The 24,044-nt window shown below is 44.9% G+C and overlaps 2 protein-coding genes across 3 annotated transcripts; one reads left to right on the forward strand and one right to left on the reverse strand.

The window, feature by feature from the left end:
* The first annotated feature begins 1,222 nt into the window (after positions 1-1,222).
* cd40lg (CD40 ligand) lies at positions 1,223-3,409 on the forward strand. The gene is made up of 5 exons (XM_084684465.1): positions 1,223-1,441; positions 2,124-2,255; positions 2,357-2,378; positions 2,473-2,553; positions 2,653-3,409. Exons 1-5 carry the CDS (start codon positions 1,223-1,225, stop codon positions 3,015-3,017), a joined length of 819 nt encoding a protein of 272 aa, XP_084540591.1. The 3' UTR covers positions 3,018-3,409.
* Positions 3,410-4,777: 1,368 nt separating this feature from the next.
* On the reverse strand, positions 4,778-23,846 carry arhgef6 (Rac/Cdc42 guanine nucleotide exchange factor (GEF) 6). 2 transcript variants are annotated; one of them, XM_084684259.1, is made up of 22 exons: positions 23,501-23,846; positions 22,275-22,358; positions 20,137-20,221; positions 17,692-17,804; positions 17,273-17,477; positions 17,070-17,122; positions 16,872-16,966; positions 16,585-16,680; positions 16,214-16,336; positions 15,042-15,180; positions 14,857-14,916; positions 13,339-13,485; positions 12,415-12,501; positions 12,184-12,265; positions 11,615-11,730; positions 11,011-11,187; positions 10,034-10,054; positions 8,625-8,721; positions 8,161-8,247; positions 7,870-7,969; positions 7,606-7,660; positions 4,778-7,409 (listed from the first exon to the last, which is right to left on the reverse strand). In XM_084684259.1, the coding sequence occupies exons 1-22, from the start codon at positions 23,663-23,665 to the stop codon at positions 7,287-7,289; spliced, it is 2,310 nt and encodes a 769-aa protein (XP_084540385.1). In that variant the 5' UTR covers positions 23,666-23,846; the 3' UTR covers positions 4,778-7,286. The 2 variants fall into 2 exon arrangements, with proteins under 2 accessions (XP_084540385.1, XP_084540464.1); XM_084684338.1 differs by lacking the exon at positions 10,034-10,054.
* Positions 23,847-24,044: the final 198 nt, after the last annotated feature.

The following is a 24,044-nucleotide window of genomic DNA, read 5'->3' on the forward strand; positions in this document are numbered from 1 at the left end:
GATGGTGTACAAATCTAACAAAAAGAGTCAAAAGTAACACAAATATATACTTCAAATTATTTGTCACTTCATTTTTGACATTTGTCTGTTTTTCTCCCAAAATGGTTTTCTAACTAGATCTAATATATGCTGTTGAGCCATGCAGACAACTTTGTCATTATTATGAAATTATATATTCAGCATTAGCATAAATGGCATAAGTATTACCAGGATAACTGGTGTAAAAACACTCAAGCAGATTAATTCAGCTACTGGCTGGTCTTTAGTGCTGTCTGTATGACGCAGGTCACATTTACAGTACTGAGTCACTTGATTTTGTGTGAAGATTTGTATTGCATATCTTCCAAAGAACTCTTATATTGATGCCGTAGGTATCATATGGTGGCTCCATTTTCATGTATGCTGGCTGCTGTGGCTGGTTTTTTACCACATCACAGAATCATGCAAACCATATTTTGTGTGTCTCACATAATGTGGGGCAGGGGGGTGGTTAATTCTGCCATGGGAAAGGGGGAGAAGAATGCCTCAGTGAACTCTAAATTGAATACATGTCATCAATGAAAACACCAACCTGCCAGAGAGAGATGAGGGTAACACATCACAAGTTGCAGCAGTCCAAGTCCCTGTTGTGAAATAATTCACATTCTCGAAATGCCACTTTGCAAATGTAGGCATTTGAAATGTAACTGGTGGTTTTCCAGAAGGTGCATAGTTTCTTATTTATTTATTGCCGTTTCAATTGAGTTCAGAGGTTACTTTCTCAAAGCAGATCTGTGTTTTAGTGTCTACTTTTTAAAGGAGAAATGTCAGTGTTTATTTTAAGCTTCTTGTTCAGTTTCCTGTGAAATGTGAATTGTACCATGTGTGGTTTATTTGATGCTCATTCATCTTAAAAGGTGAAAGATGATTTAAGACAGATGGATGCCACAGTATTTCTGCATTTCTGCAGCTCAAACTAGTAAACTGTGAACATTTCACACCCTTGCAGGAAATCTATCATTCTCTGTTCTTCAAAAGATATACCAAAATAATCTATACTGCTAACATTTTTACCTAATTTGCCCCATCACCACACACACGTACACACCCACAGTGTCTCTCTTACATATTCAACAGCTTTCCGGAAGTTGTACAGGTTCGCTGATGCGAGTAGTTATTCACAAGTACATGGGATGCCAAGCGTGCTAGGTCTTAACTCTTGGTACCTCCATCTGTCTCCACCATGATCAACACCTACCAGACCTCCCTACCTCCACCCCCAGTCCCCCCGCGGCTAGGTAGACATCAGACAGCCTCAGCCCCGGTCCCAGTCCTGGCCCCAGTCCTGAGCCTGAAATCAGGGCCCAGCAAGCCAGTTTTCAGGTTTGTGATAGGGGTAGTTGTGCTGCACTTGATCCTGTCCTTTGGTGGATTTGTCTACCTATACCATTCTGGAAACAAGGTAAGAACTTGGATCTTCCCAACTGATGTCAATTTGTATTCTCTATAATAGAGCACGATAATACCATCTTTGATATGGAGTGATGTTTTATAGCAGTTTAATTGTCGTTTTTGTGCAGCAACAATAACTTATTGGAATTGTGTAATAACTGTGAAAATTATTATCATATATAATGTAAATATTAACGGTATAATGTTAAGAGCAAAATGAACAAATACTTGTTTTTGTACTTGCTTTTATGGTACAGCATATGCATCATATGAAGAAAGATTTCCTTTAATTGTGTAGTGCAAATGCAATGTGCAATGTTTTTCAAAGAGTTCCTGAGTTGCCTGAGTCTTAAGATAAAACACTAGGAAATCAAACACATTTCTAGAAGTATTGTGAAATATTGCGTATTTTTATGAATCTGTTGAAACAGTAGACGTGTCTTTAATTCGAAAAATTCTCAGCTTCAGAGAAGAAAGTTTAGAGCGGAATCAATATTATAACCATCTGCTTCCGAGTGCCTCAGTAAAAAGAACACATTTCACCTGTTTATTTGACACTAGTTGAGAGAGTTTCTTAGAAAAGTCTGAACTTCCTTAAAAGTACGTCCTTATTCACAAGCAGTCTAAACTGAAGTTAGTGCCATATGTGTCACAGCAAAACAGTTGACATAAATGTGTTCTTTTGGAATCAGTGGCAGGACACAATCAAGCTCATGTACCAGGATGAGCAGAACCTGCAGAAACTCATAAAGGACTGTGAGCAGAACATCCGGCCACAGCCAGGCTGCAGACAGATATTGAATGAGTACAATAGAGCAACAAAGGTGAGTGCAGATCTCAAATATTTTTGGGATCTAAACCAAAAAACGTCCCGGCTTCTAAGCTGTTGATGGTAATGCTTACTCTTTCCATTTCTCCTTCTAAGGATTCCGCAGGTCAAGGAAAAGGTATGTCACATTCTGACCTATTTTGCATGTTTTTCTTTATCCTTAGCTTGATGTTATAGGAAATATCTGATGCATTTCATTTTCCTTCTGTCAGTGGAGTCTCTTTCTGGGAAAATCTCCTATTATGGCACCATGGCACGCATGAATGCCCTAAAAGCCAGTGACACCTCAACATGTAAGAGACCCTTCTAATCACCATACATCTTATAATTCATGTCAGGGTAATCTTGACTCTCAGTTCTTATCAAAAGTCTATATTCATTATTTCCAACAGCCCAGTATCTGCTGTGGGACACTGCACACTCTAAGAAGAATAACGTCCAGAACAACTTTGACAAGAACAGACTGATATTGAAGCAGTCTGGAGACTACTTTGTGTTTTCCCGTGTCACCTTCTCCAATTATGGACCCAAGAGTGCGCTGGCCCACTTTGTGAAAGTATGGGAGAACGGAAAGACAGAAGAAAAAATCTTGATGAAAGCCTACTGCAACCTGGTGACCAGGCCGGGGATGTGCACAGCCTCGCAGGCCGAGGTGGTGAGTCTGAATAAGGGAGACCAGCTCGGTGTGTGGGTAGAGGATACTAACCTGGTGGACTATGATCAGGACGCCACCATCTTTGGATTATATAAACTGTAAGATGCTCCTCTAGGTGGACACCATCTGCATTTGTTCCCATTACATTGTGCACATTCACTGAGAGAATGGACTGGGAGTTCTGTCTAACAGACCAGATGTGTGTCTGATTGATCGGCAGTCTGGATGGATAAAGTCCACAGCTCATTTGTTTTTAAATGGGACTAAGACAGGACCTGCTAGATCCTGCTCCACATGGATCAAAGCAGGTCAATTTGGACTCGATTTTTGGATGCATTGATGAATGCATTGATTAGCCATCCATCGGTGAAACAACTATTTCTTTGAACTGTAATTTATTCTTGTTAGATGAGTGATACCATGATTCACTGCACCAGATTTTTAATATTTTTATATAGTAAGGAAAGTTCAATGATTGTATTTATTATGGTTGATGGTGTGAAGTAAAAAGAAAAACATACGTTTGCAAAGGTGTCAAATCATTTAATCAAATGTTGCAGTTTGACACTGTAAATTCTACCAACTTTTGTCTATTAGTGACAGGAATGGCACACACAAGCAGGATTTAACAGTGGTTTACAGTAAGGGTCTTTTACAGGATTGTGTTTGGTGGAAAATGACATGGTGTTAAAAGCCCACTCTTTTACCACAAGATCCTACTTTACCCAGTATTATGTGTAGTTTGACAAGTGTGAAAGTAAAAGGCTGCTTCTTTGGCTTGCTCACACAGTGGGTTATCGTTTCAGTTCATGTCAGTCACAAACACGTAAGTCCACCGGCTTTCACACCCCCCTACCTCCCTCCCCAACGCCTCAAACCTGAACCACAGAACTAGCGAAACTGAGAGGACAGAAATGCGTTGACAGACAGATAACCCCTGCGTTGTTGTCTCACCTGTGCGTTAGCAAGGAAGTGCCATGACCTAAAATGTGACTTTAGTAAAGCTTTAAGAACTGGGGCACAAATAACCTGCCTCCCACATCAAATGCATCTCCAAATGTAATAAACCACATTAACAAATCTCCTCTATGAAGACACATTTAAAATATGGCAGTGATGTTGCATGTGATTTGTCAACAACAGTTATGGAATCAAGGATTAAGGATCAGTACTCAGATAAATATAATTCCACTTCTAATGACTTGTGAGGCTTTATCCTTAGGGCCACTGAGTTCTTTAAGGTCTTCAACCCTGGTTGACCATTCAACCCCTCCACATACTTGATCAGGCTTGATAAGAACCCCTTGATTAGAATCAGGTGTGTGAGCAGGTAAACATCTAAACATGACATAAACTTGACATTGAGAACAGTGGGCTCTGAGGACCAGGGTTAAAGACCACTGCTTTAGATTACCAAAATGACTGTTCCCTTCCAGTCTGAGGTGTTGAGGGTGTTGTAGGCTGTACGGATCGTTCCTGGGTTAGATCTGTAGCAGGCTGTGGTCTTAAATTACAGTCTGGAAAGTGTGAGTCTTCATTATCAGTAAACACGGCTTTGGAAAGCTGCAGTCTCTTACACACAGGAAGTGCTGCTCTCTACTCATTCATTCCATTCTGAATGTCCCCTGTGAAAAGTCATTAACACAACGAAGTATGAACTTTGTGCAGACGTATAATCCTAATGGAATATTCAGTTATATTTACAGTGGAAAGGGTCCAGAGTCGACGTGTCACAGCATTCATATTTCCCAACATGGATATGCTGTGCTGTTAATTAATGTGTTGCTGACTTACGCTGGATTAATCTGAAGAAATTACCAAATAAAGCAGGGTTTACATAAAAAACGAGTAATGACAAAGAATCTATAGACAGAAACATTTTATTAAAAGAATGACCATACTGAAAACATGAAAGTACACAGCGTCTAGAAAAAAAGCAGTACAATTCCTTTACCAATGATAATTGCATAGAACAACTTTTGTCATACAATACACACACGTGTTGTTGAGCAGGTGACGGAGTTGTTTCACACCCTCTAAACCCCGCCCCTCTAAGCCCCGCCCCTCTAAGTGCTCACTGAGACCACCGGACATAGAGGAAATGAAAAGACACTAGGAAAAAATATTTTATATTCCATGGTAATATTCTCAAGCGATAAAACAGGAACGACTGATACTGGGTTCCGTCAGCATTGACATGCAGTCGATTGAACATTGACAATCAAACCCGGTGTCCTAATATGTGATCCTACCCGACAGATTTTCCTACCTGGACTCACGGTGCATGCAAACACCAGGGTTGAGTTAGCCCCGTATCTCTGAACTACAGTAGGACAATCTGACACGGTAGGGCAAATCAACAGAACACCGGGACACATGATACAGTATGCTATACAATCACACAAGCAAGACAACCCTGTGGCTAATGAACATGGGCTGGCTCATTTTGGTTTGGAGGGAGGATATGTGTGTGTGGGTCGGAGTCATCGATGTGACTGGTATTGCCAAATCCATGTAATTAGATCATGTTTGGGACATACTAGGTCTATCATGCCTGAGCAGCAGAGTGAAACCTTGGCAAACAGTAATGCAGTGGCTTATTGCATGTCCATCCTGCATGTCCATCCTGCCCCTGCTAGTGCAGTGCAGCAGGAGCAGGCGCCTGTGTCGACAGTGCATGCACTAAACCTCCTCTATAGAGGAAGTCCTCAGAGAGTGTAAAGGATCCACCAACACTACTCATTATCCTGGCCCAATGACAACACCTGGCTGGTTCCACCTGTCATGTACAAACAATCCTTTCAAACGTTCCATTCCAGTCTCATCCTTAATCCATATTGACGTCATACACTGGATCAAGAGAGGCACTTTACCAATAGTCTCTCTAGTCTATAACTGAAACCATCGCTCTTTATTGACAATGAATATGGGGCCATCTTTGTATCAGTTCATAAAGACAGAACTGGAGGGAAACCAGTGTTCGCTTAAAACCAAGAGCAACACTTTATACCAAATACACTCGGTGGTTCGGCCTCAACCCCCTTTTATTTATAAACTGACACATCCACAACTCACCAATTATCAGGTTATGTTTCCGTGTGGTACCGCTAAACGCCATTTTTCCATGCTGCTGGTGCTGCACATCAGCCATGTGGGTAAGGCTGAACAAGCCGAGTTTATGGCAGAATCTCATAAACCAACACCCACAAGGGCTCCTAGTACCATATACACACTCTGCACAAAGAAATGTATTATTAAAAATAAATAAGCAATATACTTTCTTCAACCGCAATAACAAAGCAAAGCCATGAATTATTAGTCAACTGTTATTTGTATATCTTTTCAGTAAGAAACTATAGGAGACATTATTGACAATCTTTTTTTGTCTTTTTTTGCGTGTGTATTCTATACATGATTCACACTTCTAAATGTCTTATCAATATGTTATACATTTATGTCCCTGATAGCTTTGGAATACATAGGACTGTTGAAATATCACATTTCTAATGTATGATATCATAGAAATACTGTACATCAATGCAGATTGTAAGATACACAGCCTATGTAGAAACCTATGAAGAAACTACTCATATAAGCTTTGTAGCGTTTGGTTCTGAGCACCACCCAGACTGTGTGATAGTCAAGGAATAGGTCAGACCCATATGAAATGTACTAAAGCTTTGAGGCCAGCTAAACAGCTTAGAGATATGTAGTCTCATGTCTAGAAGGTGCATTCAATCAGAAAGAAACGTTGTAATTATGTCGTGAAAGCCTCTCTTTCCTGACTGTGTAGCAGGGGTGTCCTCAAAAACCACGACAACAAAAACAATACAACATATGAAATCTCAAAGGACTGCTGTAACAGACATGGTCGGGACAGGGGAAGCCCAGTGTCGGCTGAGGGTCTCAAACTCTCTGCTGAAGCCAGAGCCTCCCCACGTCTGTGACCTAAACATGGCTTCTTACTCCTATTGTGATTCCTATTGAAGCCAGGGGTGCTGACTTACTTTCCGCCTCCTACATGGCTCCTCAATGCTATGACGGTTCACGGTGCCAGCAGCCATACATCTGGACAGGTAAATGAATCCCCAACTATTGGTCCTCTGGGGTAGGTGTCCTGTGGCGCTTCAGAAACACCCATGGTCAGAGACAGGGGTGACGAGGAGGAGTGACGACAACAGGAGATGTCCAGCATGTGAAGCCAAGCTTGGAAACCATAATGTCCCGATAGCAGTTTGCCTATTCAGGCTAGTAAGCAGGGCTGAATTGTGGACCATATGGGCGCATTGTCACTCACACACACACTCATACGTTACGCTTAACACACACAAACGCACATGATGTTGGGGGGGGGTTACTGCATGGTGATGTTCAGTGGGTGCCGTCCTCCCAGACACAGTCGTTCTTGCCCTTGGCGAGCTTCTTGACCACCCTCTCCAGCTCCTTACGAGACTTCTGCTCTTCCTCCAGACACTGCTTCATCCACTTATTCTCCTGCATGATAAGCATGTGTGCACACACACACACACACACACAAACATGCAGTTGTAACACATAGTATTCCCTTATAGGTTTGTACTGTACAGTACAGTGTATATCATGACATCTATGTTCAATATATACATACATACGCATACACACACACACTATATATGCTGGACAGCATTCTCTCTATGACTGACTGTAATACCTTCTTCAACTCATGAACCTCATCCTTTAAAGCGTATACAGCATCAACCAGGCTCCTGCATCAAACAAGAAAGGTTAGCAATGATAACGTCATGGTGAACCATGATTCTCTTCCTTAATAATCTCAACAGGATTAGTAGATGTTGTAGCGGTAGGCAGCAGCCTCCAAGACATCAGATCAATAACAAGGAAGTGGGGTGTTTCCGTGGTGATGTCACTGCTGTGTGGGGGCGGGGGGTGTTTGGAAGAGGGACTGCAGCCTTACTTCTCCTCGATGACAGTCTGACCGTTGCTCTTCATTTCCTCCACAATGATCTTCTCTTCCTCTGGCAGCAGCACCTGGGGGATGCACTCCTTCCGCACAGCTGCCAAGTGGATAGAGACACGCACACACACACGAGTAAGTCCCTACTGAGGATTTCCATGAACTGTCAAGTCATACAGTAGTAAAAACTGCACCGTAGCTAAAAGTCTTGGGCATGTCAAAACGTTGCACACGCACTTGTCCAGACTATTTCTCTCTCTCTTATACACACACACACACACACACACACACCTGTGGTGGTCTGGTGGAGGCTGGCCCCGGTGCAGTAGGCCTCAATCACCTTCAGGATCTGAGCGTCCTCCTCAAGAGCGGCTGTGCCTGTCAATCGAGCACACACAGACCATACTGTATCATACATTCAAACTGTATCATACATTCAAACCTTCTACACACGCAAATCAGGTTCAACTGATCAATTATTTATATTAAATCTATTATAATAATTGGTTTTAGTGTGTATTATTAACAAAATCATAATAATAGTAGCTTTATATTATTCTTGGAAATATAACTTTTTGGAGGTTTTCAAACTTTGGAAGTTACACTGATCTGCACATAGTTACACTGATCTAACACATAGTTACACTGATCTAACACATAGTTACACTGATCTAACACATAGTGGGAATCTCTAGTGTTAGGTTTCCACAGCTCATTCTCATGCAAAGCTTTTCCTAGGGTAACGGCAAACATACAACTTTTCCTGAACAGGGTCTCGTCGTCAGAAGGTTTCCTGTCCGTCTTGCGTTTCGGCAGGAACTTCTTCATGGGTCGTGGGCTCTTACTAGAATCCTGCATTGAACCATTAGGAAGGAAAGTGCAAAGAGAAATAGAGAAAGAAAGAGAGCGAGCGAGAGACCGAGAGAGAGAAAGTGAGTAAGAGAAAAAGACAGAGGTTAGAAAGTCCACAAAGGCGTCAGTCTCAGACACAAAGGCGTCAAGACGGGGAGACTTGGAAAGACATGGTATGCAAGCAGACATTGACACACAATGCCTGTAAACAAATACACACGCAAACAGAAAGACAACAAACATGGGATTTACAATTGCCTTTCCGGACACCAACCAATTCAGCTTGGATTAGTCATTTATTCATAGTGTTGTGATGCACTCGGGTGGCCTACGATGTCATCTGGTAAATAAGTCAACCTTTATTGTTAACGAGTCTAATGCTGAATGGACTAATTAGGTGACTGCAACTTAGCAACAATCAGTGCTTAAGTACCCCTTTTTAAAGCCACCCTCCTCTTACCACCTCTAAATGTAAAATGCTTCTCTCAATGGGGGAGATACCTTGATGGTGCCTTTTTGTCTAATTTGACTTAATTATATCACGGCAAAGGTGCGACTACCTTCTTAAACACCACACTTCAGACTATGAGCGAACAGGATAGTTGCTTTACAGATGGAAAAAATGTGTGCGCATTTTCTGTTTCTTTACCACATCTAATGCAACGCAAATCCTTCATAAACCGTCTCTAAATGTCTAATTCTTAGAAAGGACAGGATTCATCAACTACTTAGAGGTGCCTCATCCGCCAACATTGAAGATCAGTGGGCAGATAATGTGAAGCATGTAGATAAATGCCCATAAAGGTCATGGCCAGAATAATGTATCTTTGTATATGTGATAGTGCCACTCAACAGTATTCCCTTTCACTCTTATCTGTGAGTGAGTGAAGGGTATTTAGAATGGACAATGATGCTAAGCATGTATATAATGGTAGTTCTCAACGATACTTAATGGAAAAACCTAAACTTTGTTTTTTGTGAGGGAAAGGTTCAATAATGCAGGATGGTCCTTTGTATAAGTCTTTCAGCAGGGTTCCTTGAATAGCAGCCAAGAGATGTGAGATACACGGAAATGGGCCCCATACAAGAGAAAAGAGAGAGAGAGAGACAGAGAGAGGCATACAGGACTACCAAGCGCACAGGAAACCCAACAACTCACAGTGGAGAAGAGTGTGGGGAGGGCAGGGGGGGGGAGGGGGATGCAGAGGAAAAGAAATGCAACAAAAAGCCACCATACGCTACTGTTGAGGCGGCACACACAGGCACAGATACACACACTCATACACACACGGAAAGAAAGCGCTAACCTTACCTTCAAGATATAAGACATCCTCTAAAGATGCAAGTATGAAGAGAGAGAAACAGAGACAGAGAGAGAGACAGAGAGATAGAGAGAGAGAGAGAGAGAGAAAGGGGAAAATGTGCATGTAAAAATGGTGTGAGAAAGATTAGGTAGAATGATGTGAACAGTCAACACTTCACTAAACTACACCCAACACCCCCCCCTCCCCAAACACACACACACACACACACACACTTCCCCAAAACAGAGCATGGTGGATCTACAAAAGACAAGAAGAGTAGAATAAAAAGAGAGTGAGAGAAAAAGTGGAGAAAGAGTGTTCATCCCATGCAATCCTCAGAGTCCAGATGGAACAGCCAGCAGCCCACTGACTGCTTTCACCTCGCTGAGCCACGAGGACTGCAGCTTATTCCAGGGTTGTAGTTATTTCCCAACGTTCATATCTTCTGTCAAGTTTATTCAAATAAACTGGGGTAGTTTGTTCTTGTGTGTCACCGTTGTGTGGTGTGTGTGTTACTGTTATGTAGTGTGGTCCTGTGAGTGCCATTGATTTCCAGTTTCCAGCAACTATTAGTGCAGCATCAGCAAATAATCGAAATTCACTTTAAGCTGACTGAGTCAAACCAAACACTGCCATGGAAGCACATTAGTCAGTAACCTCAAGCCACTCTCTCTCAGTTCCAACTCCAGCTCTGGTTGGGTACAGCTGTCTCTTCTGCAGAAGCCTGGCCTGGCCGACCCATTCGTCTTTGACGGGCAAGACACCCAGCTTTTTACTGGAACAGATGCACAGACGAGGCCAGTAGAGCCATCCTCCTTTCCTCACCCTCCTAGGTGAGCTGTTTGCTGAGAGTTTGACCACTCATATGCAGATACTACTACCCACACACACACACACAAACACACAAGCTCTGAGTTGGGGTTTTCCCAAACGCTCATGTCAAAAACACAGTGAGAAGTGCGAGTGTGATTCGGTGTTTTCTCACCTCCTTGTAGCCCAGCGCGGCAGAAGGTTTGAGAGGCGGCGCAGGGCGCAGGCAGCTGAGCGACCAGGGCTTGGTGTTCCTAGGGGCCTCCAGGGGTCCTCTGACGGCCGACGTTGGCGGGCTGAAGTTGGGGAGGTGGGTGGGGGTGCCCACTATGCTGAGAGGCTTGCCCTCAGTCTACCCAAGACAGAAACACAGCAACAGGAAGGACCAAAATAGTTCAAGTTTAAGTCTTTTATTGTCAGATACAAACTAGCAGAACAACACAGGCTCAGACTGGGCACTGAAAGTCTTTGGAGAAGACAACGCAAAGCAACCTGGATCAACATGACATGTATGTACTCAAATAAGAGTCGTGAACACAGCTAAAACGGCTGCTCGAAAGGTGCTATAAGCATTTTAGCACCTCTAACACACATGTCAACACATGCCCTGACATCTTGGCTGAATATCTCAAAACGCTCGCTTTGAGACCCACCTTATACTTCACTGGAAGGAGAAAGAAAGAGAAAGCAAGACATAGAGAGAGAGGGAGAGTGAGAGAGCACAAGAGAGAGCCAGGGAGCAGGAGAGACGGGCAGACAGGAGATGCTGAAGGTCCTACCTTTAAGATGGTGCCCACAGGGCTCCCCCCCTTGGTGAAGGGCTGCAGGTGCTCGAGCCACTCTTGCAACTCGTGTGGGTTACTGCAGAGCACGGTGGTGCGCTCCATCATGCTCCCTGTGACACACACACACACACACACACACACACACACACAGACCCTCTTCACTCCCAAATCACCTGAAGCCCACATGCAACAGGTACTGCAGTCTGACCTAATTTTGTTGCCCAAACTGGCAGTTCAAAAGCTGAACGACAAAATACTGTGTTCTTTTAATGATTGGCAGGCAGGCAGACAGCCAGCCTCAACTCAAGACTGTGTGGAGAGTAGGCTAAAGAAAAGTTCATCAGCTCAGAGCTTCAACGCAGTAACTAATCACAATGACACAGAGGGGCTGACATTGTCAGTGTCTGCTTTACTGGGAGTAACAGCCGGTGTCTCCCCAGACAGTGCTACTGGCAGAGCAGAAGGGCGCCAATGATGAATGAAGATTTGCATTACTGCTTTTCTATTTGCACCCACCAGCCCACCAGAGAGCGCCCAGCAAAGTCCCAGCTCTGGAGACGCACCTGTGATGTCAAAGGCGAAGTGGCCGGTTTCCATGTCTTCTGCCCTGCTGGTCACAGTGGTGCCTGTCAGAGGAAGCTTTCCCTGAAGCAGAGAGAGAGACAGATAAGGGAGAGGGGAATCTATAGAAGTGTAGAGGAGTCTGAGGCCAGGGTCAGGTTGAATGTCTGTCGGTCTGTGTGTGTGTGTGAGTGTGGGTGTGTGTGTGTGTGGTTGGGGGCCAGCAGACTCACTTGGTATATAAAGCCACTCATTCGTGGACTGGCAGACAGCATAACCAGCACATTGGGGAACAGCATGAGGTAGCGCTCCTCTTTGTCCTGAAGGGCACACACACACACAAGCAACAAATCAGCAACCATCTGTGACTACAACAGAAGATGTAGGTGTTGTTTTTATCTTGATGCTGGCGGTGAAATAGGAATTAGTCTAGACGGTCAAGATACATAAATGTCACCTCTGTTAAAAAGAAGAAATATAACTGAGAAGAAAAAAAAAATTGGAGAGGTTTAGGAAATGGCTTTCGGTGAAACAGTTGGGCTGACAACTACGAGGTTTTCTTTCACGAGTCTACTGAAAGCGTCCATTTACTTGTTCGAGAACAGCCAGAGCCTCCAGCCCACACCGACACAGACACCGCAGAAGAGACGGGCTGCGGGGGGGCTCTGCTCTAGACGGGCGTGTGGGCTATTAGGGATCCAGCTCCCACAGCTAATGCTGATTCTTTTCTCATCTACATAGCCCACATGCTCATTAGTGAGAGAGAAGGGGCTGTAGTGCAATGGAAAGTTAGGTAAATGGATCTACCATCTACGAACGGAAAAAACTAATCTTGTTTCCGAGTCATTAATAGTTTGTCACCGGGCAAGCCTATGACAGAGGTGGTGAGTTGATGAACACATTGCCAGGTAGAACCTGGATGAGCCTGGAGAAGGACCTTGGAGCACAACTGAGAACAGGCACCAGTCCTGAGAACGAGCCATCATTCAACCACACAACAGGAGAGGAATCGGCAATAACCTTCATCTCTGAGCCTCATGTTATTAAAGAGAGCATAAGGCACACAAATCTAACCCTGACCACAACCGCAACCATGAAGCGAGATACACTGGGGGTGAAGATCCTTCAATGCTTCCTGTTGTTCTAAATGCCCTCACCTCACTGGCTCCGGTCTGCATGTGGACTTGGGACATGTAGGCCACACTGCCCAGGGTCCTCATGCTGTCGCCCTCCCAGCCTCTCACAGGCTCCGATAGGATCTGGAGCTCCAGGTTCTTCCTCCTGCGCAGGTCCTGGCAATGGCTCTGAGATGAGGGGTGGGCGGGGGGAGGAGAAGAAGAGAGTCAGGCAGGAGGGAGAGAGGAGTTGGGGGGGAAAAGGGTAGGAGGAAAGAGAGTCTCAAGTGTTTGTTCACAGTAGTGTGTTTGGCATTCAGCTGCAGGGGTGCGGCCCTCAAAATGTCTTATTCGTCTGAAAAATGTCCTTAGGTGTGTACGTCCTTTTTGTAAGACAAGTGAAGCTTGTCCTGTTTGTTCCAACCAAACAGGTGTGACATGGTGCATGGTTTACATGAAAAGGCCAACGTTCCATGTAGACGCTTGAGGAACGTGCCGGGGTGAGCAACACAGATCTGTTGTCAGGGAGCAGGAAGGGGCTCCCCCACTCACTCCAAAAAATGACAACGCATCTGAGCTCTATTTTTGCTTCATTCCGACAAAAATAAGTATGTAGTTGGTGAGGCGCAGGTTGTACGAATAAGTTAACCTTTGGGAATATTCAGCCCATCCCACACACACTCTCCCCCCCCCCCTGTTTTTTTCTCTCCCTTTCACATTCGCACACTCAGACAGAGGGTTTGGTGAGTCACCCCTTGCCTCCTCCCCTACAACTTCCTGACTGTGGAAACAACAGCATTACCCCTCATCTTGACTTGCATTACCGATTCCACTCATGCTGTCACTGCACACCTACTGCTCTAGGCAACACTTGATTCCACTCTGCCATCACTGCACACCTACTGCTCTAGGCAACACGTGATTCCACTATGCTGTCACTGCACACCTACTGCTCTAGGCAACACTTGATTCCACTATGCTGTCACTGCACACCTACTGCTCTAGGCAACACTTGATTCCACTATGCTGTCACTGCACTGCTCTAGGCAACAGGTGATTCCACTCTGCTGTCACTGCACACCTACTGCTCTAGGCAACAGGTGATTCCCTCGTGGCGACGGGCGGATGTGAGGTGAGGAGATTAGAAGGCTCAATTGGGTCACGTTATCCCTACATGCACCTTGAACCAGTCATATAGAAAAGTATTGGAGGGATCTAACAGTTTTAGTCACCTCCTTAACCGACAAGTTGATAGGTGCACTTCTTGTTTATGTAGGAAGATGGAACTGATGGCTGGTCTATGTAGGTTTGTTGTGGAATCAGTTGATCTGCCAAGATCTTACCTGTACTACAGTGTCTTTTTTTGGACCGCATTTCAAAGCAATGCACGGACATAAATTTTTTGTACATAAATAAAGCTGTGAAAAGTGTATCACTCACAGCTGCACAGTAAACTATAGATATGTGGCCCAAAGCATTTGGAGGATGTCCACTGTGCAAACAGGTCTGCAAACACACTCGTATGAGAAAGAGGGGTTCCACAAATGTTCTTAGACTCACCACCAGGCTCTTGAAAGCTGTTGTGGCCTTCAGGATGTCACCATAGTCTGGATGGGCCCCCTGCAGGACAGGAACAGGAATGATCCGATCATTATGCAACCAATGATCTGTTACCAAGGGGATGAGGGTCTGGGGTTGGCCAGCGGAAGACTGGAAGACGGCAGCCGTGGGAGGACAAGCCCTACCTCCACATGTCTCTCCAGCTCCTGCAGGAGGGTGGGGTACTTGTCCAGCCTCATGAAGGGCTTACTCAGGCTGGTGGTCAGGGTGAGGATGCCTGGGACGCTGGCCCCCTGACTCTCCATGAACTTGTCCAGCTCCTCGCTGTCACACACACGCACACACACACATGCACACGCACACATAGGGTTGGACAAGAAGTTTGATTTCTAACTAGGAATTCATAAGTTTCTATTTTAAACCGATTCTAGTTTACTTGAGGAAAGGAAAGGAAACACACATCTTGCAACATAGTCAGTAAACAAATATAGGTTCAGTTTCTCAGCTCCAAACCACTGTAGCTTGAACAGGCTACCCAAACATGCAGGATGTGTCTAACAAAGGCGTATGAAACATGCAAAGTAAGTTACTGTGAATTCAAAAGGGCCTCATGTGCCCCAACTTAACCGCAACTCCATATCCTGATATCCTGTCAGCGTACTTCCTGTGTGTGTATATAAGTGTGTGTGTGTGTATATATATATGTGTGTGTGTTTTGAGTGTGAGAGACTTTCACTGTTGTTCACTTTTTTCTACACTTCATTGTTCATATCACAGAACAAACAAAAGTTGTAGATTTACAATCAGGGGAAAGGCCCCAAAAAGTGCTAGTGTTGCTAGCATATGCTAGTTGTCATATAAATGTGCAACAGTTGCGCAACAGCTGTGGATTCACATCAAGCTCCCCACCACTAGCTCATGAGCAGAGCACCCATGTGACCTCCACAGAGGAGGTGAGAGAAGCCCCAAACCTGAAAATCAGATGCAGGTTTCCAAGGATAATTTACAGATCTTTCCTCCTCACAAAACTAGTGAGACTGAACCATGCAACATCTGGCCATGTTCACAGAGAAAGACTAGTGCCACCTAGTGGCTCTTAGAGATATGACAGGTGAAAGTGAGGCTTTCAATTGCACTTAGAAGAGAAACTCTTGAGTGCATGAGATATGATCATTCATCTTAGATGCAGCGTACAGAACTGACTGCTACATAGGGTTAGGCTACATCTGAGGCTAACGGCATCATTTTCTGTTCGATTCTCTCCAAGCCCCTTATTACTGCGCTGGCCAGCTAGCCCAGTGCATTAGGACCCAGGGTCAGCCAGGCCTGTGTGCGGGGGAGCGGGTGTGAGGCAGACCTGTGGTCGGTGAGCACGCAGACGGCAGAAGGGTGGCTGGAGCAGTAGGATAGGTACAGGGTCCTGATCTGACACATCAAGTTCAGGTAGCAGCTTGCCACTCGCTGTTGCCCCTCTGGAACCCTGGGGAGGGGGGGGGGGGGGATAAGAGACACAAAAAGATACAATTTGAGCTTAGTTTATGCAAAATGTGATGAAATAATGCCTACTCGCCACTAGAGGGAGCAACAACTTAAGTAGTGAAAGGTCCCTAAACCACTTACAAGTCCCCCAGGCCTTCACGCAACAGAGCCTACCAATCAGCAGTGGGTGTTTGTCATTGTCTCCACACACACACACACACACACACACACACATATACACACACTTACTTGGTGCACTCCTCCAGAGCCACACACAGGCCCTGCTGGAAGGTGAGCACGTCCTCCAGGTTCCCGCACAGGCTGGCGCTGTCCGCACTGCTCACCCTGGACAACACACACGCCACAGGCTCACTGACTACATCAGGTACTCACAGGAAAAACACCGACAAGAAACCTCACTGTTAACGTGGAAACCGATCATGGCCGTTCTGTGAAAGATGATTCGACAGCAGGTTGATTGCTGATTTCCAGTTTGGCCGTTGAGTTCCTATTCAGCTCTCATTGTCTTGTCTTACTTGTCGCTGGCCAGTAGGGGGCGCAGGTAGCAGCTCAGCACCGTCTGCAGCTCCTTCACAAACTCCCGCTCATGCTCCAGGATGTCCTGCACCACCTGCAGAGGAAACTCACAGCGTCCATAAGGCCATCCAGCAGACACAGATAGGTGCATGGCTGTGAGGGTCTGTCTAGGTGTCCTGATCTGGGCGCTAGCTCACCACGCTGTAGTAGTTCTTGGTCAGCTGGGTCCCCTTTGGAGACAAGGGCTTCTCTGTGGATGGGGAGGACGGAAGGGCGTCAGGCTGATTTGATAACCAAATTTCACTTTTACACCCGGCCGAAAGCTTTTATATTAGGTTTTTACAGTAGCTTTTGAGGGGGAGGGTGCATTTTGGAATGAGGAGGGGGGGGGGTTACTTACCAGATGGCTTGACCTCTCGGACGTAGTTGCTAGGGAACCAGCCATTGCGGCCGTTGAGCGAGCCCTCCCACCAGCCGCCCTCCTCCTGGCGCATCACACAGATGAGGTCGCCCTTGTTGAACGACAGCTCGTCCTCGTTGTTCTGCTTGAAGTTGAAGCGCGCCTTCACCATCAGGTGGCAACCCCCACCGTTCTCTGACATCTCCTGATTGGATGAGTGGTGGCTCGGGTTTAGTGACCCAACGAAAGCAGGGATTCAGTGTTCCTGACTGCGCTTCTGTGTGTGTTGAATTTGTTTGTCTGCGCCTGTTTGTTTGTGTATGTTTACATGTGTATTTGACATGTTTGTGTTCTAGATGTAAGTGTGTTTTGCTGGTTTCTTTTGGGTGTGTGTGTGTGTGGGTGTGGTGATTCCTTACCGCTGGTTTGGATTGTCTACGCAGGGATCTGGACTTGGAGAGTGTGTGTGAGGAGCTGGACTGACTAGCAGTGGGAGCACCGCCCTGTGGACATGACCTCTCAGCGCCACAGTCTGTTGACACACACACATACGGAACTTAGATACGAGCAAAGCATGGCGAACGCAAAGAACAGATATACTTCAATAGGTTACAAAATGCAATTTCTCTCTCTTCATCACACACACTGCTCTGGGAGGGAGAGCAGAGGAGAGCGCTGGAGCAGAGAGCGCTGAGAGCTAGCGCTTTGTAGATGACGATGCATCAGGCCCGGTACTCTACTCAGCCCTGGGGACAGAGGCAGCACAGATGTCTGCATCACCGCATCCTCCCCCCTCCCCTCCCCCGGTCTCCTTGTCCTGACCCGGCTCAGCTACACAGTCTGCCACACTGCATCAGAGAACCATCTAGATCGTAAGTGTAACGATAGCTAATCACTCAGATTTCCGCCGTGCGATACATAGAGAGCCTGACAGGAAGAGACTGTTCCTCCTCACAGAGAGCCAGGACAGAGCCAGACCAGAGCAGCCGCATTCTGGCCAGCTACCTGACTGCTCGCCAGACAGCTGGCTTCTCTTCTCACAAGACTGTCTGGCAGATGCAGAGACACACACACTTTCACACACACAAAACACATGCACACACACCGCCAACACACACACACACATACAAACCACACACACAAAGCCACGCTACGTTACATATCTGTCTGCTTCCAATCCCATTCACTACCACAGTCCAGACGGGCCTGGAACTCATGAGCATAATCTGTGAGAATCAGGCATGACAAGAAGTCTGAATATCAGGGATTCTGAAGAAAATATTCACGACCCAACTCCATGTGAACTGAAGTTTAGGATACGATTGAATCTTTTCCCAGCGAAGTAGGGGAGACGTAGGAAAAATGGGATTAACACCTCACCACCTAATCTGACTATCACCAGAGTGGATCATTTTAGAGCTATTTATAAATTCTGATAAATACCATGTGGAAAGCCGGATTAGCCACATCCATCCTGTTAGTGCCCCTGGCATGGGACTACACCGGGGGGGGGCTGATGGACACTGAAGATTGGCAGTGAAGCAACACCAACCTGACCAGACAAGAACCAGTCAGACTGACCTCTATTCTGGGGGAGATGTCCTACTGAAACCAGCAGTTAAGTGTGTGAACAGTTAAGAGTGTTGTCTAAGTGTTCATCTGTGAGGTGACGAGGTCTCCTGACTCCACATGGCTCCAGTCTCCACACGCCCAGACAAGTCCTGCAGCCCGGGGCACACACACTCACACACACACTCACACACAGAAACACACACCCCAAAACTGGAGAGACAGGCACAAAAATGCAGACCCAAAAAGGAGAGAGACACACACACAAACACACAGCACTAAAGGCTGTCAGCTGATCTTGAGCTGAAACACGGAGGAGCCTCCTCACTGATCACATTAGAGAGCGTGTGACTTAATCCACCTCCGATCAACAGCAGCTCACTTTCAAAAGGCTGTCAAAATGGCTTCTGGCCCATTCCAGCTCCATTTGATTTGAATATCAAGCACAGAGCACAGGACATTACAGGCAATCCTTCTGGTCTTCAAGCTGTGGCATGCAGCGTCCACGCCGTCTGTGCTTGTGATGGCTTGTGTAAAGGCAACATCCCGTTGATCCATGTGACGACACAGTCATGCTATTGCTTTTTGAAAGTCTTCAGACTTTAAAGACAGAAAAGGCTCAACTGGTGTTTAACTGGTGTTCACACAAGCAGGGTAAATGAGACAGACTGAATGGCATTCTGGCATAGCTATCATTCTGACTTTACATCCTGAGCTGTTCCTGATGACCATGGAGTCCGTAGAAACAACATTCACTGCTTGGGAGACAGTGCAGCACAGGCTCTCCAGCTATTAGCACAAAGTCTTCTTCGTGTCCAGTTAAGTGTTCTCCACTGTGATGGAGAGGAGGAGGGGAGCAGCGACATGCGGGTCAGAAGACAGCCCACCATGGCTGACCATCAGAGAATAGGGCGCCTTGCAGGAGGGGAGCACGGACACGGCTCGACCAGCTGCCCCACAACAGCACATACAGGATTATTTGTGATTCACAAGGGCTCTAAAGCCCAGGCAGCCCTAGCTCAAAATGACACACACACACACACTTTGCACCCTTGCACACACAAACACTGCCCTGTGTAGGGTTTGTCAACTAAGGTGCCTAAACTATGCATTACGAGCTTTTGGGCTCGGTGTACGTTAACCATGTAACTGTGAAATGACAGCACTTAGAGAGCTCATTAGATACTTTCCACCGTGTACGGGAGAAGAAGGAGGAGAAGTGAGTCAGGTAAACACAGCTCTAAGATAGAGACATCCAGGACACACACCGGAGACAAGGACTGTAATTCTCTTACCTTGGGTGGCAAAGTTGACCGCCAGCAGAGTGGTCAGGACCTTGCCGAAATTCTGTCCAGTGTACAAGCACTCTGGTTCAAAGCCCTGGTAAAAGACACCTCAGTTATAATTAAAAAAAAGAAAAAAAGAAAAAGAAAAAAAAAATACAAGAAACAACATCAGAGGAAAAAAGAAAAACACCCATATGACTGTGGTAAACAACAAAATGATAAGTAGGTCAAATATCACTGGCAGAGAATGGCTTTATCTGATAACAGTGATGCTGCTTACAGGCTATAAAGAGACCCTGTCCCTAGTGCAGAAACCCAAACAGCACACAATGGGATGTGACTACTTCAAACAAGACGAGTGATAATGGCAGTCATGTAGAATGTGACCCATATTTTACGACCTAGTGGTTTTGTGATGAAACGGGCGCCCTTCGTTCCTCAACGGCCATTCCAAGAACACACAATGTTTGCGTGCTTTCTGTATCTCAGACTCAGACAGCTATCGCCTTTCCCAAGTCAGATAAGGTTTCACTTTTTAAATAAAACATCTTAAATATAGAGTTTAGGCAGCAAGACACAGGGCATGCTCTGTGTATCTCCCCCCTCAGTACTAAAGTAACTGTGAACCCTTCTCTAGGCAATCTACAGGCCGTAGCTAATTTTGACAAGGCTTTAAAGACACATTTAGCCATATGTTTAGTATGTCACAATCAAAAACAGGACACAGGCTATTCATGGCTGACACACCTTGGGACCATATTTAAAACTATTACTATAACTTTACTCCAACTATTAATATACAATTTGACAATGATATTTACATCCATCTGGATGTTATATCATGTGAAGGACAATGACAGAGTTCAGTACTTATGATCCTTGCCATGAATCACTGGTCTTACACTATATCTGTACTGAAAAAAAAATAAGACACTGTAGACTTTGCCACTTAACACGGTCAACAACTGGACTGCAATTTGAACCGTTGAGCTGCGTCTTCCCCTATTCTGCATCCTGGAGCAGAAGTGAAAGCTGTGTGACTGGCCCCTTTGTCCAGTCACATGACGTGCCAGCAGCATGTGCATAATTTGGTTGTGGCAGAAAAAACGTTCCTAAAAACAGAGACAGATCGTTTATACCAATCACATCACTGACCGTGACATGGGCAGGGCTGAGAGCTGCAGTGGTGGCTTGGAAAATACCCTGGATGACAAATTCAACTGTGGCTCTCCAAACCCCTGAAGCAAAGGGTCTAATTAGGGCTAAGAAGTAGGATGGTGAATGGAAGCAGAAAGGACCTCCCAAGGTAACTGGTCAGGCCAGACAGTAGACCTACTAGGCTTGCAGAGACCCAGGCTGATTCACTTTTTTTTTTACCAACTTATGTGATTCTAAACCAAAACAGACTATTTAAAAAGTTGGGGAAAAAGTGACCATCCAGCACACCAGCAACAGTAAAGGGAACTGCACAGAGAATGAGCTTCCTTTCTACACGTATCACTTTAAACAACACTCATTCTGTATTAGATAACTTGTGCCTGAGCGGATGCAAAATATGACTCTGCAGCCACTGGTACAGTACACATGCCGCTTTCACACTCACTCACGTCATTGTGACAGGCCCACATAGGATAAGGAATGGACTGACTTTGTATTTTTCTATGAAGCAAATGCCCTGTGGAGAAAAAAACCTCGACAGCAAGGCCACATTTTAAACAGAGGCAGCAATCAACAGTGTGAGTGCATTTGTGCACGTATATCTGTCTGTCTGTGTTTAGTGGGAGAGACTGCATCGTTGACAGCACTGTTGCTTGTGAGAGCAGCCCACTGCACATGGCAAAGATGGACATGTGACCAAAACATATGCTTGCAGATATCAATTTGTGCTAAAACAATACTTAACTCCAGGACAACTATTTGACCAGCAATGTCGTGAAATGAGTATGTCCTGAGCTTGATAATGTCTCCATTCATATAAGCCTTGCCATTAGTAAAGAATAGCCTACACGTCGGTTTTTGAAACATTGTTAACATGAACCCAGACAAATCAAAGGACAGGAGTGGTCGAGTAAAGAAAATCAACAGCCTTTCAATGTAAGTGAGATAAAAAAAAAAAACAGCTACGTTAAAATGTAATAGCCACTTACCTCTACTTTCAAGGACGTACATCCCTTCAAAAACTCTCGAATATTGGCGATGCAGTCCGCTTCGTTTCTCGGGTCTTGGCAGTACTAAAGACAGGGGCATGAAATAAATATATAAAAATACACCTTCCAGATCTCAACGATTCGAGTCGTAAAGACATTCGAATAAGATGATCTTTGTATTGTATACGACTCAATAAGCAAAAGGAAACAAAGTAGCACTTTACTGTAGTATCCTTTTGAATGTTGGTGGCTTTACAGTTTACAAAGTAACTGGATTCTTCCTACGTTTCTCCTTCATGCAAACATAAACCCACCTCTGGCTGAAGGGGGCGGTCGCACCAGGAAGCAAGACTCGAAGAGGAAGTGACGATTACTTCTCTCGCTTTACAATAAGTTTAGCCAGAGCCTGTTTAGACGTTCTCTAGTTTAGCGTTAGTTAGATAAACTGAAGGAATTAGTATAATTACATCGGCCCACCGTAGGCATGTTCTTAGAATCTTAGTACATAAGCACTTATTGGCTGCAAATATCTTGATGATTCCTAATATGTTGTAAAACCTATATTTATGTCTACTTACAAGCATATTTTTCTGTTTTGTAGAACCAAAAATTGTTTTGACACAATCACATTTATTAAGGCTATCATACCGTTTCCCTGGGTATAGGCTACTGGTATGATGGTGCACGTGGACCTGTGCAAACTGGTCATATTTTTGTATGCGTGCCAACTGGCGTTACAACTCATAATGACCTATCATTTACAAAATCTATGGTCTTGCTCTACCCGATATCAAACGACATTAAACTTCTGATCTTGTGTGAACAGCTCAAATGAATGCATACATTTGTTATGATTATGCATTTAGTCAAGAATGCGGAACATTGTTTCCACTTTACAGGAAGTCAGAAAACAATTCAGCGTTACAAGTTTCATAACAACATAGGCTTCAACTCGATTATTTATCATACTGTATAATCAACCTTTTATCGTTACTTTAAGTTCATAGTGTAGAGATAAACTGTGTTTTACGAGTAATTCTAAAGTAAGATATGGAACACAATAAGGAAGCTTTCTTCAGTGAGAAACTCAACCCCTCCCTTACTACAGAGGCGTCGCCACTCGCCGGACAGAAAGCCTCCCATTTCATGACTGTTAATTGCTTGATAAAATGTAATATTTCTTCATCATCACCGTTACTCATCGATGTTTTGCAGACTTAAGATACCTTAGAAACAGAGCCGGGTAGAAGCCGCTCCATGAGTTTGCACAAAACGACCCCATCTTTCAGCGATGTTTTCAAGAAATCCTCTGGGTCCGCTATGTTCTTTTTGGGGGAATTAAGCACCCCGAATGATATCAGCCACGTTACCGTCTGCTCCTCTGGATTCATTGCTCCTCCAACTGTGCGTCTTGACTTAGCATCTCCAGCATGTAAAAATGGCAAGTTGAAAAACTCACTATCAATATGCTACCCACATCCGTACATCACACTTCTGCTTGAGGAAAAAACGTCGTTAGTTCGAGTTTACCCCTACCGGCTAACAGGCACTGTAGCAAGACCTAAAAGTAATACATTGGATTCCATCATGAATGAACAAAACTGTGAATATGTCCAATTATTGTACATGGACGCACGCAACAACATCGGAAACTGACAATTAACTTGGATAAACCTCACCATATTAGGTAATGGAAACATTCCAGGCTCTCGATTATGAAAATGCCTAAACAGGCTACGACTCTCCACCTACTGTATGTGTGCTGTAAAT

Source organism: Hypomesus nipponensis, chromosome 1, assembly GCF_054491055.1.
Source record: "Hypomesus nipponensis isolate SF chromosome 1, ASM5449105v1, whole genome shotgun sequence".
NCBI classification, from domain to species: domain Eukaryota; kingdom Metazoa; phylum Chordata; class Actinopteri; order Osmeriformes; family Osmeridae; genus Hypomesus; species Hypomesus nipponensis.

Bases quoted from the DNA above. Each gene is read 5' to 3' on its own strand.
- arhgef6 (XM_084684259.1), bottom strand. From the start codon at position 23,665: ATGAATCCAGAGGAGCAGACGGTAACGTGGCTGATATCATTCGGGGTG. The intron at 11,188-11,614 runs GTAGGACCTTCA...TGTCTTGGGTAG, and splicing joins CTGTGGGCACCATCTTAAAG to ACTGAGGGCAAGCCTCTCAG. The intron at 7,410-7,605 runs GTATTACAGTCA...CTTATCATGCAG, and splicing joins AGGTTCATGAGTTGAAGAAG to GAGAATAAGTGGATGAAGCA.
- cd40lg (XM_084684465.1), top strand. From the start codon at position 1,223: ATGATCAACACCTACCAGACCTCCCTACCTCCACCCCCAGTCCCCCCG. The intron at 2,379-2,472 runs GTATGTCACATT...TCCTTCTGTCAG, and splicing joins TTCCGCAGGTCAAGGAAAAG to TGGAGTCTCTTTCTGGGAAA. The intron at 2,554-2,652 runs GTAAGAGACCCT...TATTTCCAACAG, and splicing joins AGCCAGTGACACCTCAACAT to CCCAGTATCTGCTGTGGGAC.